General features: G+C 56.4%; 2 protein-coding genes across 2 annotated transcripts in view; one reads left to right on the top strand and one right to left on the bottom strand.

The window, feature by feature from the left end:
* SDHC (succinate dehydrogenase complex, subunit C, integral membrane protein, 15kDa) overlaps positions 1 to 10,043 on the top strand; it is a 10,618-nt gene extending 575 nt beyond the window's left edge. Inside the window, exons 2-4 of the mRNA XM_009997358.1 lie at positions 4,348 to 4,409; positions 7,967 to 8,130; positions 9,939 to 10,043. Of these exons, the coding sequence (XP_009995660.1) occupies positions 4,348 to 4,409; positions 7,967 to 8,130; positions 9,939 to 10,043 (331 nt within the window). The remainder of the gene's footprint in view (positions 1 to 4,347; positions 4,410 to 7,966; positions 8,131 to 9,938) is intronic.
* Positions 10,044 to 12,927: 2,884 nt separating this feature from the next.
* The window catches only part of CFAP126 (cilia and flagella associated protein 126), a 2,441-nt gene continuing 2,084 nt past the window's right edge, over positions 12,928 to 13,284 (bottom strand). The window contains exon 2 of the mRNA XM_009997368.1: positions 12,928 to 13,158. Within this exon, the coding sequence (XP_009995670.1) occupies positions 12,928 to 13,158 (231 nt within the window). The remainder of the gene's footprint in view (positions 13,159 to 13,284) is intronic.

Genomic DNA, 13,284 nt, shown 5'->3' with positions numbered 1-13,284 from the left:
CTAGCGGCTGTCACGGGTTTGCGGGAGACTCTTTGTTGTCTGTGCGGGCTGGTTTGAAGGCAGCAGGGAGGGAGGGGGGGGGATGGGAGGGACGTGCGGGGGGGCGCCCCGCAGCCGCTGCTGGGAAAACACAGGAGCAGCCGCTGGCCCTGGTGTGCAGCCTGTGCCTGGTAACTCATCTCCTGTCTGCTTCTGCTTGTCAGATGAAAAAGCATATTTAATTGCTTCTCATCTGCCTCCTCCTTGGTGGAATCTGAGGGATTTTTATAGATCTGCCTTGCGGGATCTGTGTTGATGTGATTCGGAGCTGATGGTCTCCAGAGCTGTCCCGAAATTCTCTTCCTGAGCTAACGGAGCTGGGGAGGAAGGGCCTGTGAAGGCCCCGGTAATTCCCACTGTTGGGGGGGTCCCCTGGGTCTTTGCACCCTCCTGGGGTGTGGGACAGAGCTGGAGTTCCCTTGGGTGCCCTGGGAAGCGCTCAGCTGGGGTCTGAAGAATCTTCTCTTAGAGCTCCTTTTTAGAAAAAACAAACAAACCACATGTTTATCAGTGATCTGGAAGGAGATGTGAGTTAATGGAGAGAAAGCTGGAAAAGATGCAAAAACTCAGGGAGTGATAAATAATGAAGAGGACAGGTCCTGGGTACAGAGTGACCTTGATTGCGTCGCTGGAGGGCTGTTTTGCAAGCAACAGTGATTGCACTGAGGCAAGATGTGATGCTTTGCATCTTAAAAAAACGGGGGGATGGGAGGGACGTGCGGGGGGGCGCCCCGCAGCCGCTGCTGGGAAAACACAGGAGCAGCCGCTGGCCCTGGTGTGCAGCCTGTGCCTGGTAACTCATCTCCTGTCTGCTTCTGCTTGTCAGATGAAAAAGCATATTTAATTGCTTCTCATCTGCCTCCTCCTTGGTGGAATCTGAGGGATTTTTATAGATCTGCCTTGCGGGATCTGTGTTGATGTGATTCGGAGCTGATGGTCTCCAGAGCTGTCCCGAAATTCTCTTCCTGAGCTAACGGAGCTGGGGAGGAAGGGCCTGTGAAGGCCCCGGTAATTCCCACTGTTGAGGGGGTCCCCTGGGTCTTTGCACCCTCCTGGGGTGTGGGACAGAGCTGGAGTTCCCTTGGGTGCCCTGGGAAGCGCTCAGCTGGGGTCTGAAGAATCTTCTCTTAGAGCTCCTTTTTAGAAAAAACAAACAAACCACATGTTTATCAGTGATCTGGAAGGAGATGTGAGTTAATGGAGAGAAAGCTGGAAAAGATGCAAAAACTCAGGGAGTGATAAATAATGAAGAGGACAGGTCCTGGGTACAGAGTGACCTTGATTGCGTCGCTGGAGGGCTGTTTTGCAAGCAACAGTGATTGCACTGAGGCAAGATGTGATGCTTTGCATCTTAAAAAAACCACAACAACTAAAATTGAGCTGAGAGGATGGAGAGCTCTGGCTGGGGAGTTTAGCTTTGAAAAAATGCAAACGCGTTGTGGATTTTGTTCTTGTTTTGAATGTTGTGTGTGATTCCTCCCTCTCTGTGCCCTGGCCCCCCAAGAGGTGTTGGAGCAGCTTCTGTGCCGGGAGGGATGACGTAGGTTGGGCCTTTTAATCCTGAAATGAGGGCTGAGGGGGAGCCTTGCGAGCTGTGTAAATCATTCATGGTCTGCGGGTAGAGATTTATCCTTCATGTCCTCTCCCCTGCCCAGGGATGCGGTCCTGGCAGCTGTTGTTGGTCCAGGATGAGCAGGGAGCTGGTTCCCTGCGTCTAGGGGGTGGCAAAGCCACTTGTTTTGGAATTAAACCCCCTGGTTTGGGTCAGCATCAGCTGCAGGCCGAGGCAGCTCCTGGATGTTCTTGAACCCTTGTTGGCCGTGGTCATCCCTGTCCTCCTGAGCTCTCACTCTGTCTGTGCTTCAGGGAGAGGGCTGATAAACTGGAGATGGCTCAAAAAGAGGTTTTCAGTCAGAAATGTTGCACTGCAGCCTGGGAGGGTGTCCTGTTCTGCACTGCTGAAAATTCACACACCCAGCTGGGATGCTTTCCTGAAAACCTGCTGTGCTTCAAGTCCAGCGTTTGAAGGCGAGGGAGGATTTTGAAAGGAAACATCCTAACAATCATTTCCACAGGAACTCAGAGTGGTTAATAATGGTGACGTTTGTTTTGCGCTCACACCTGGTGACCTCCAGATGTTTTTCCTACCATGTCCTCGAGACTGGCTGTAGGACAACTGAGGAGCAGCAGAGCTTTGTGTATCTGCTAGTGTTATTGAAACAGTGGGAGATGCTGGTGCAGATGTGTTTGGGAAGACTAATTAGTGCTGGTGGCTGTGCTGCAGAGCGGGCACACACCTTGTTCCTGTCATGCCTTCGGGACAGGCAGCGGGTGCTGCAGATTCCAGCTCATATCTGCAAATGCTTGGGCTGTGCTGGGGCCTGGTTCCCTCAGCCCTGGAGAGGTGCCCTCACTTGTCAGAGTTGCAGCTGCCACAATCTACAGGGAGCTGCTTCTGCCCCTTCGGGCACCACAAAATCCCTGTTCGCCGCCTGAGCCGCTGTTGAGGCGCAGCCTGCGGCGCTGGCCCCACTGCACTGGTGCTGGGGGCATAATGAAGGGCAGTGCAAGGCCCTGATGAAAATGGGTGTTGGGAGGAGGGGGCAATGTCCCCTGGGGCAGCTGGACAGATGTGTCTCTCTGTGCTGCCTGCTGCCCCGTAGCTGTGAGCCCTTAGTGCTGCTGGTGTCTGTTTGTGAACGAGGTGTTGCAGCTGAGCAGACTAATTACAGGGTGTCCTAGAGAATGAGTCCCGGCCAGAGTGTAGAGACTCTAGTTAAGAGCTTGGTGTAAGAGGGAGAAGGTTTGCAGAGGATCAGCCCAGATCCCCTCTTGTTGAGGCTGATTTTAAGATAGAAACCACCAAGGTGGTGAATCTTTTCCCAGCCCTGTATCCCTAGCATGTCCCAGCAGCTTTTTGGTGCTCACGAAGCCTTCCTGTCTTCTCTCCCACAGATGTGTTGGTCGGCGATGTCTGCTGGCCCGGCTTGGCCCTGGCCTTCCCGTGCGACAGTGAGTCCCAGCCTTTACCGGGAGTAATGGGATTAAGCTCTTCCCCAAGGGATCCCCAGGAGGCTCTGGGGCTCCATCCACTTAGGAATTCTGGTCGATCAACACCGTGTGTTGGCCACTTGCCACCTCGTCCACCATGGCCTGTTTATGAAGGGGCTGGGTCTTGGGGTGGGGGTGTCACTGCAGGGAGCGGCTGGGGTGGGGTGGGCCTGGGTCTCTGCCCGTCACCCCTGTGGCCTCAGCTCCGCCCCACGGGGAGGTGGGCACCGCAGAAGCCCTCTTGTCCCTGTGCTTCGTGTTGTTTGGCTTAGGGGGAGATAGTTATTTTCTGCTAAATTTGGCTGCAAATGTAATTGCTGTGTAATCTTGGGAACGTTACATGACAAGCTCTTTATGTGGCACAGTCTGCAATTACCACAGCGGGAGCAGGTTGTGTTATCAGTGTTACATAACATGTTATCTGATATCCTGCGCCGGGGTGGGCTCAGCTCCACTGGCCGAGTGGATTCCAGTGCTGAAGCTTCCCTGGTGGTGTTACTCCCTCTGGAGAGCCAGCAGCATTCCCCCCGCTCCCGGCCGCCCCCATGCTGTGTCCAGGCACAGCTGGAGCCAAGGGCTGCCAGGAGCTCATCCTGTGCCATGGGAACTGTCCCGGTGGAGCGGGCAGGGGTGTAATGCTGCCCATCCTCCTGTACCACCTGTCTCCTCTTCTTTTGCAGTGTTGTCCCAATGGGAACGACAGCCAAGGAGGAGATGGCTCGTTTCTGGGAGAAGAACACCAAGTCCAATCGTCCCTTGTCCCCTCACTTTACCATTTACAAGTAAGAGCCTTGTGGCCTCCTGGGTGTCATGCTGGAGCACCCCTGGGCTCTGCCACACCACAGCCCAGTCCCACAGGCACCCTGGAGTGGGAGGGTGGGCAGGGCATCTGCTGCACTTTTCCAGGTTCCCTTGTTTATCCCTTAGCCTGGATGCCCAAACCCTGCCCCTTGGTTCCTCAACCAGAGTAGCATGATAGTCTTCTCCTCTTTCCCCTCCCTTTAAGCTTTCTCAGCAGACGCCCTTCCCATTCCCAAACCCGTGCCAGTGGCATTTGCCATTCCCAAGCTGCCTCTGCACATTCCCCCGTCTTTCCCCTTTCGCTCAGACTGGATTCCTGGAATAGCTCCGAGTGCAGAAATACCCGCCCAGCAGCCTGGAGCTGTCTAGGAATAGAGGGGCTGTGGCTTTGTCCTGGGCCTCAGGGCCTCCGTGGTGTCATGCCCCATTTTGCTCACCACGTTGGTTGTTTTCCAGGTGGCCACTGCCCATGGCGATGTCCATCACGCACCGGGGCACCGGCGTCGCGCTCAGCTTAGGTGCGTGGGGCTGCATGGGGAGGACCTCTCTGATTCTGACACGTGCTTTCTCTCCTCTGTCAGCTTTAGAAGCAGGTTTTCTCCTGGGAAGCCTGTGCTTGTCCTCTCCCTTTTCTGTCCCTGAACATCTCCCCATCCCCGTTTCTCTGCCCCTGTGTCCTCTGGTGCTGCCAGTGTCTCCAGTCCTACCAAGGCAGTGACACTTCCCTGTCTGTCTAAGGCCCATCTGCTGCTCCAGGGTTCAGCCCATCTCCTCTGGGGCTGCTTTTTGCTGGTTTACCCTTACAGGAGACCCTGTGTGAGGGAAGGACTGGGGCAGGCAGAGCGCAGAGGATTTTTGTTAGCATGGGTGGAGTTCTTCAGCTCCCTGGGAACAGCTTCAGCTTTCCCAGCGTTCCTGGGTGCCAGCATCAAAACCGATAAACTCCCTCCACCCCGTGTGTTGGCCACTTGCCACCTCGTCCACCATGGCCTGTTTATGAAGGGGCTGGGTCTTGGGGTGGGGGTGTCACTGCAGGGAGCGGCTGGGGTGGGGTGGGCCTGGGTCTCTGCCCGTCACCCCTGTGGCCTCAGCTCCGCCCCACGGGGAGGTGGGCACCGCAGAAGCCCTCTTGTCCCTGTGCTTCGTGTTGTTGGGCTTAGGGGGAGATAGTTATTTTCTGCTAAATTTGGCTGCAAATGTAATTGCTGTGTAATCTTGGGAACGTTACATGACAAGCTCTTTATGTGGCACAGTCTGCAATTACCACAGCGGGAGCAGGTTGTGTTATCAGTGTTACATAACATGTTATCTGATATCCTGCGCCGGGGTGGGCTCAGCTCCACTGGCCGAGTGGATTCCAGTGCTGAAGCTTCCCTGGTGGTGTTACTCCCTCTGGAGAGGGAGCAGCATTCCCCCCCCTCCCGGCCGCCCCCATGCTGTGTCCAGGCACAGCTGGAGCCAAGGGCTGCCAGGAGCTCATCCTGTGCCATGGGAACTGTCCCGGTGGAGCGGGCAGGGGTGTAATGCTGCCCATCCTCCTGTACCACCTGTCTCCTCTTCTTTTGCAGTGTTGTCCCGATGGGAACGACAGCCAAGGAGGAGATGGCTCGTTTCTGGGAGAAGAACACCAAGTCCAATCGTCCCTTGTCCCCTCACTTTACCATTTACAAGTAAGAGCCTTGTGGCCTCCTGGGTGTCATGCTGGGGCACCCCTGGGCTCTGCCACACCACAGCCCAGTCCCACAGGCACCCTGGAGTGGGAGGGTGGGCAGGGCATCTGCTGCACTTTTCCAGGTTCCCTTGTTTATCCCTTAGCCTGGATGCCCAAACCCTGCCCCTTGGTTCCTCAACCAGAGTAGCATGATAGTCTTCTCCTCTTTCACCTCCCTTTAAGCTTTCTCAGCAGACGCCCTTCCCATTCCCAAACCCGTGCCAGTGGCATTTGCCATTCCCAAGCTGCCTCTGCACATTCCCCCGTCTTTCCCCTTTCGCTCAGACTGGATTCCTGGAATAGCTCCGAGTGCAGAAATACCCGCCCAGCAGCCTGGAGCTGTCTAGGAATAGAGGGGCTGTGGCTTTGTCCTGGGCCTCAGGGCCTCCGTGGTGTCATGCCCCATTTTGCTCACCACGTTGGTTGTTTTCCAGGTGGCCACTGCCCATGGCGATGTCCATCACGCACCGGGGCACCGGCGTCGCGCTCAGCTTAGGTGCGTGGGGCTGCATGGGGAGGGCCTCTCTGATTCTGACACGTGCTTTCTCTCCTCTGTCAGCTTTAGAAGCAGGTTTTCTCCTGGGAAGCCTGTGCTTGTCCTCTCCCTTTTCTGTCCCTGAACATCTCCCCATCCCCGTTTCTCTGCCCCTGTGTCCTCTGGTGCTGCCAGTGTCTCCAGTCCTACCAAGGCAGTGACACTTCCCTGTCTGTCTAAGGCCCATCTGCTGCTCCAGGGTTCAGCCCATCTCCTCTGGGGCTGCTTTTTGCTGGTTTACCCTTACAGGAGACCCTGTGTGAGGGAAGGACTGGGGCAGGCAGAGCGCAGAGGATTTTTGTTAGCATGGGTGGAGTTCTTCAGCTCCCTGGGAACAGCTTCAGCTTTCCCAGCGTTCCTGGGTGCCAGCATCAAAACCGATAAACTCCCTCCAGCAATTTGACTTGCCTGGTTTGACTAATGATAGGAATCTGACTGTGAAAGGCTGCTTTGTTTCCATTAATGCCCTCTCTTGGCAGCAGGAAGGTGCTTCTCTGGTTGCCCCCTGTTGAGGGTGGGGAGCTGGGTTGGTGTTTGCAGAAGGGCAGAGAGTGACAGAGAGCTGAGGAAAGTTGTGCAGGGCTGAGGACTTGAGTTCTTTGCTTGGCAAAGAAAGAGGGAGCAGCAAGGGCTGCAGCTTGCCTTTCTCAGCTCGACCTCCTTCAGCAACTGTGAGTTGGGCTCCTAGGAAAGGGCATCCACGAGTCCCCTGCACCCATATCTGCACAGCAGAGCCCTGGTGGAGGCTCAGCTCTGCCCCCAGACCCTTCCATGGTGATGGCTGCTTGCTCCCAGCATGGCAAAGTGACTTTGTGCGCTTCTGGCTGTGCCAGGCTGGCCATGTCCCTTGTCCCTGTGCCAGCCCAGGGTGCTGCCTGGCTGCCAGGCTGGCACCACTGTGCTTTGGGACCTTGTCTCCAGAGCCTGGGACATGCCCAGCCCCATGTGTTCCCTGTCCAGCTGGCTGTCAGGCTGAGCTGGCAGGTTCTGTGCTGCCTTTCTGCTCTCATCTGTCAGCCTTTGCTGGAGAGAGAATCATCCCCTTGCCCAGCCGATGGAGCACGAGGGAACATCACTTCTGCTGACCACAGCTGAGCAGCCAGGAGGAGGAGGGGGAAGCGTTCAGCTCCTCTCCATCAAGGCCTATAATTAAGAGCCTCTGACTTCCTGCGCTTGCAGGGCGAATACAAAGGCCATTGAGGAGATGAGTGGCTGAGTGAGGAAGCAGCTGCTCGAGTGCCAGTGTGGGCTGCAGCGCTGGAGCTTGTGCCGCGGTGCAATCAGGCGCTATTGAGCCGTGGCTGCTGCTGCTGTTCCCCTGCTTTCGGCAGCACCATCCAGAGAGAAACCCTCTTGGCCCAGAAACAGGCAGAAGTGGCTGCAGCTCCTGCAGGCAGCACAGCACCAGGCCCCTTGTCTGCCAATACCTGTGCTGGTCCTCGCCAGATCACTGCCCGTAGCAGTGGCGCAGTTTCTGTCCCCAGATGCACATCTTTGCTGAAGAGCTGCTACCTGACAGTTCTGAACTTTGTCATTCCTTGAACCTTGAATTTGAGATAGTTTGGCTGTAATTGCGTGAGTTTGGTACCTGGGTGTTGTATGAGTAATGCAGCCCCCACTGCAGGACCCAGATTTAGGGTGTTGCTGCCCCAGTTTGAGTCCCCAGCTCCCCAAGGCACATTGTCACCCTGCTGCTGGCACTGCCACCAGACAGCTCCCTCCACAGGCTGCTCCACAGGTTCAGTCTGTGTTACCAAACCAGAGAGACAGAGGTGGCTTGGGTCTGGTGACACTTCTAGTGGTTTGACCTGTGGTTTTGCTCTTCTCAGGTGTCTCTTTCTTTGGCCTGGCTGCCCTGCTGCTCCCAGAGCAGTTTCCGCACTACCTGGCCATGGTGAAGTCGCTCAGCCTGGGCCCTGCTCTCATCTACTCTGCCAAGTTTGCTCTGGCTTTCCCCTTCACCTACCACACCTGGAATGGGATCCGACACCTTGTGAGTAGCCTCTGTGAGGGGCTGGGGGTTTGAGGGGAGGGAAGCTTCTGCCGGCCACAGCATCTGGGAAGGTGCCCTTGGAAATGAGAATTAGTCACCTCAAGTGCTTCAGAACCTCGGTGCTATTTTTGGGTAGATTTAAGTGGCAAAGAGCACTTCAGCGAGTGGCACAGCTGGATGCAGCATCCCCTGGTGTCCCCCCGGTGGGGGAGCGGCGTTCCGCCATGCCCTCGGAGCTGCAGAGCTGCCACCCACTGCTCGTTATCTTGCCCTCATCATGCAGCTGTTGTGCTGTGATCTTCAAAGTGCTTCATAGTAATTAATGAGCTCAGGAGACATGTGGTAGTGGACTGGGGATGGAGCTGTCTGCACAGAAAGTAACCTGTCATGTTTGCCTTGGGCTGAGGAGTGGAACGAGCAGCTCCCTTCAGCCAAGCTTCCTGTGTTTGACGACAGAGGGGGAGCTGGGAGCTGAGGGTTTCTTGCTGGGAACAGGACAAGATGTGCTGCTTTTTGTGGTTAATTTTCTGCAGTTCCTGATAGGTTTTACAGAAGCAAATTGCAAAGGCAGCTGGTCCAGAGTGTGACATGATCCTTCTGCTCTGGGCAGGGGGAGCATCCTGTGCGGGGCCATAGACCTGGGCTCGCGCTGTGGGCACCAACAGCTTCCAGTTTTTCCAGTGTGGAAACACAGGACCTGAGTGCTGCTGGAATTTGCATCCCATACCTGAGAGCAGCCATTCTGAGGTGCTCGTGTGAGCCTGGCTGAGCTGCTGGGGTGCACAACAGCTATGTGATGCAGGGAGAGCCCCCTCTCTGGGCCCTCAGGGCGGCCAGTGGCTCCCAGCGAGTGCTTGTTAGCGTGCTCGTTAGCATTGGACAAGGTCTGGGAGCGTGGCCGGCTGGGCTCTGCTGGCTCCTGGAGATGCTGTGGGGCACAAGGAGCAGTCACAGCCAGCTGCTCCAGAGCATGCTGAGCCAAATGCATGCTGAAGTCTTAACTGCACAGATAGATTAGGATGCCAATTAAATTGTCTGAGAAGGAAAGCAGCAGTGTTGCCCCCCAGCTGTGCTCAGCAATGCAGCCCTTTGATGGTAGGAGGGGAGTAAATTGGGAGCAGCTCCAGTTTAGTGCCTCTGCCCCAGGTGCTGATCTGCGTCAGGTCCTAGGGCTCTCCGGGAAGCTGGGGGTGGGCTGTGCTCCCCTGGCTGCCGTCAGCGCCACTCCTGCTTGGCCAGATGCATCCAAGGGGTAAAACCCACCTGGGAACCAAGGACTCCCAGCTCCAGGTGTTGCTCTGGTGTCTCTCCCTGCCACCTGGGCTCAGTCTGGTCCCATGGCTCACACCGTGTGCAGGGGTGGGCACAGGGAGGCTGGGGGCTGCAGCCCTGCCCTGGGGATGTTGGTGCTGCCTTGGCTCTGTGGCTCGTCTGAGTAACCTATTTCTGTCAGAGGAGGGGAGCAGGGGGGAGCAGCTGCTGCTTTTGAAGCAAACCTGGCAGTGCTGTGGCAGATTAGGGAGAGCTCATGGGTGGCTTTGCAGATGATGGGAGGGTTGGTGGGGGATAAGCTTCCTGTGGCACAAAGCATGTGTGCCTTCAGGAAGACCCCAGCCCCTTGCTCTGCAATGATGGACACTTGTAGCCCTCCCTACGGTTTATACTCAATAGTCCAAAGGCAGTTTTTTGAGACCTTTTTCCAGCTTTCATCAGAAGGAGGTGCCTTTCTGCCTGCACCTTGGCACATCTGCCTTTGGGGACCATCCAGGCTATTGTTTTAACCCTGCTGTGTCTCTTCTCTCCTGCAGGCCTGGGACCTGGGGAAGGGGTTCAAGATCCCCCAGGTTAACCAGTCTGGGGTGCTGGTTCTGATCCTGACCCTGCTCTCCTCCGCCGGCCTGGCGGCAATGTGAAGGTGTCTCCCTAGTGATGGCCTCCCTTCTTGGAAGATTTACTCCGTCCTGGCCCACCCCAAGACATGTGTGGAGAGGGAGGCGAGAGGAGAGGCTCTCGAGTAACTATAAAGCTTTGGGAAAGGTCGCCCTTCCCCTTCTTATGAATCTTGTGGATAATCAGAGTTGCTTTTCCTTAGCCTGGCTGATGAACTACCCCGTCTTAGCCCGGGGGGACCCTGGCCAGGCTGTCCCCTGCCGTGCTGTGTGCCCGAGAGCAGCCATAGGCACAAATTAACAGCCCATCCCAGTTGCTGGCACGGAGCTGCCTCACTTCTTCCAGGGAAAAACTCCAGGACGTTTCTTTTCTCTGCTCTGTCCCCAAGCTTGAGACAATGCTGAATCTGTGTCACCAAGGTCTGAGTGGGCTCAGGGATGCTGGTGGTGTGTGTGTAGGCCCAGCACAGGACAAGCATCTCCATTGAGGCACCCAGTGCCAGAGCAGGGAGAGCAGGCGGAGCTGCCAACGCTGGCACCCGTGATGGGAATGGGTGATGGGAATGGGTGCTGGGTACTGGGCTGGGACCTTATGTGTTCTGAGCCCAGCTGGCTGGGATGGGGTGCTCAGACCTGCATAGGTTCCATCCCCACTCCTCATCCTTGAAAATACTGTGATTTGGCCAGCTTTGGAGCCCTGGAGCCCCTGCCAATGAAAAATCCAGTTTTCCTGTTAGGAAGTTCCTCTCTGGCAGGACAAGGAGTGACGTGGTTTTCTGGTTGGACATGGCCACCAGGTCTCATTTCAGCACTTGTCACTCATCCACCTTTGCAATAAAGCAGTCTTGATCCTTCACACGAGCCACCAGGTTTGTCTCTGTGCTCAACACTTGTCTGAGGCCACGTAAACTGGGGAGGGCTGTTTTGCTTTGAGATCCAGGGAGTCACTGCTTCCCAGTGGAGCCAGACAATGGAAAAACAAACTTTGCAGCATTTGGAGGCAGGTGTAGTGCCAGACTTTGGAGCTGGTGGGTGCAGGGTTGGCTTTTCTGTGGAGTGCTGCCAGCCTGGCAGAAAGGAGATTGCTACCTGGATTGTTCTTGGTTGTGCCTGCCTGAGGTCCAGGAGCTTTTTGCTCAAATTGTCCCATTTTTAATGCTTGTCACCAGCAGCTCAGCTTTGCAGAGGACACTCCCATCAGGAGCTCTGTCCTGCCCCCCTGTCCCAGCCAAGGGTCTTGGCTGAGTATCAGGCAGGATCTTCCTTCCCCTTCGCAAACTTAGCTGGCAAAATGTCAGCTTAAAGGGGAACATCTGTTCCCCTTAGTGGGGTTTTGATGGAGACCTGGAGTGGCAGGAGGGGAAGCCAGGGCAAGATCCCTCATTCTGACTGGGCTTATTTCCCTGCCACTGCTTTGATTTCTGCTGCCAATCTGAGCCCTGTCCCCCCAGCTCGCTCAGCCCCTCTACCTGCTGGACCTAATGAATCTGCCACTCCCTTTAATTAGCAGAAGGCATTGCAGCCCTGAAGGGACTCAGCACCTCATCAATGAGAAATCATCGAGGAGGGAAAAGCTGCCAGTGTGGCAGAGGGAGAGGACTCTGCTGCATCCTGCTTGGCATGGCCACACTGCCCAGCAGGAGAGAGCTGCTTCTGGGTGAAAATGAATGTATTTTAGCTTTAAACCAATTATTTCCTGCAGTTGCTGAAATGGCTTTTATTTGGAACCCACTTCTGCTTGTTAATGAGCTATTTTGTGGTGTGTGCCAGCTGCTAACAGAGTTAGACTTTGCTGTGCCTCTCAGCTGCACTCCCCAGAATTTATTTCCCTTTGGCGAGCAGGGGTGGGGGCACCACCCCCGAGCCATGGTCTGCCACTGAAGCACCTGACTCAAACAGCCTGAAACTAAACAGGGGAAGTTATTATTATCATTTTTTTAACCTGTATTTTTCCAATTTATGTGTAGACACAGGTGCTGTCTCAGTGTTGGCCTCTCTCAGGCATCTTTGTTGTGGGAGTCTGGGGGTCGGAAGGTGTTTTCATACGCAGGGCTGGAGGGTGGGTGGTCTGCAGGAAGGGGAATGGGGGAGAGCAAACCCAGCTCGGAGCACAGCATGGGAGGGCCCAAGCCCTGCAGTGAGCTACTGTCCCCCCTGGGCTCTGTCACTGCAGGCTGGTGGGAGCATGGGGTTTGTCTCCTGTGCTGGAGCAAGGCCGGCATGCAGCCAGGGGGTCTTGGGACACCTCTGTCTGCAGCTGTTCCCCCGTGCAGCCAGGCTGAGGGGTGGGTGGTGCTGTGGCTCCTGCTCCCGTGTCTGGTGGCTTCTCCAGCTGCGTCCCGGTGGGCTGGGTGCCCTTGCTGGGTGCTTGACTGCTCCCTTGGGAAGGCTCACGGGCTCTTCGCGTGTCTGGCCAAGGCTTCTGGGGCTGCATAAGATATGTGCCAAGGTGGGGATGGGATCATGGGAGAAGGGGAGGAGATGAATGGACTGGACAGATGCTGGGGTGGGTCTGGGCCAGCCCAGCTGCTGTGAAGGGATTTGCTGCAGAGCCAGGCTCTGTGCCGGGCTCATCGAAGTGCTTCTATCTCAGAGAGGTGGGAGAGGGGTGCTGGGGGCTCTGGGAACCCTTCTGCCTCAGAGCAGCCCGATTCTTGAATGCTTTTCTTCAGGTGGAGAGTGATGGCTGATGAGCTCCTCCTGCCGGCACAGCAGCAGCTTGGGCACCTGGCCAGCAGCAGGGAGACCAGCCTGGATTTGGTGTGATGCAGAAGGAGCCCCATCCCAAAATCAAGGAGAGATGGTAGCATGGGCACCGGGCACTGCCTCGTGGTACAAAACATCTGAAATCTGCTCTTCCCCAGCCCTGTGACTGTCCACTGTGCCAGATCCTGGCAGACAGACCCCATCAGGGGGCTACGCTGGACCCCACCAGGCACTGGCCCTGGTGAGGGGCACCCACCTTGCCCGTGACATCAGTCCGGAGGCCGTTGCAGGCGCGGGTCAAGGTGGTGGGTGGGTGGATCCGGTCAAGGAGCCGCGCAGCAGCAGCGGCTGAGCGGGAGGTCAGGTCCAGCTTGGCTGGTGGGATCCGCCGTGGCATGTCCCAGGTCCCCACAAACGTGCCCCATGGGGAGGCCTGGAGGTAGAGGGGGAGCGGGGATTGATGGGGTGTTTGTGTCCTGGAGAGCCCCAGTGCCAGCTGGGGGCCTGGAGCTGCCCCTTCCAGCTCCCGTGGGGGGCCCTGGGCCTGGCTCACCTGGGA

The sequence above is a fragment of the Chaetura pelagica genome, unplaced genomic scaffold (assembly GCF_000747805.2).
Source record: "Chaetura pelagica isolate M959 unplaced genomic scaffold, ChaPel_1.0 scaffold1105, whole genome shotgun sequence".
In the NCBI taxonomy this organism is placed as follows: Eukaryota; Metazoa; Chordata; class Aves; order Apodiformes; family Apodidae; genus Chaetura; species Chaetura pelagica.
The sequence above is the reverse complement of the archived record's forward strand: the minus strand, read 5'-3'. Positions and strand labels throughout refer to the sequence as shown.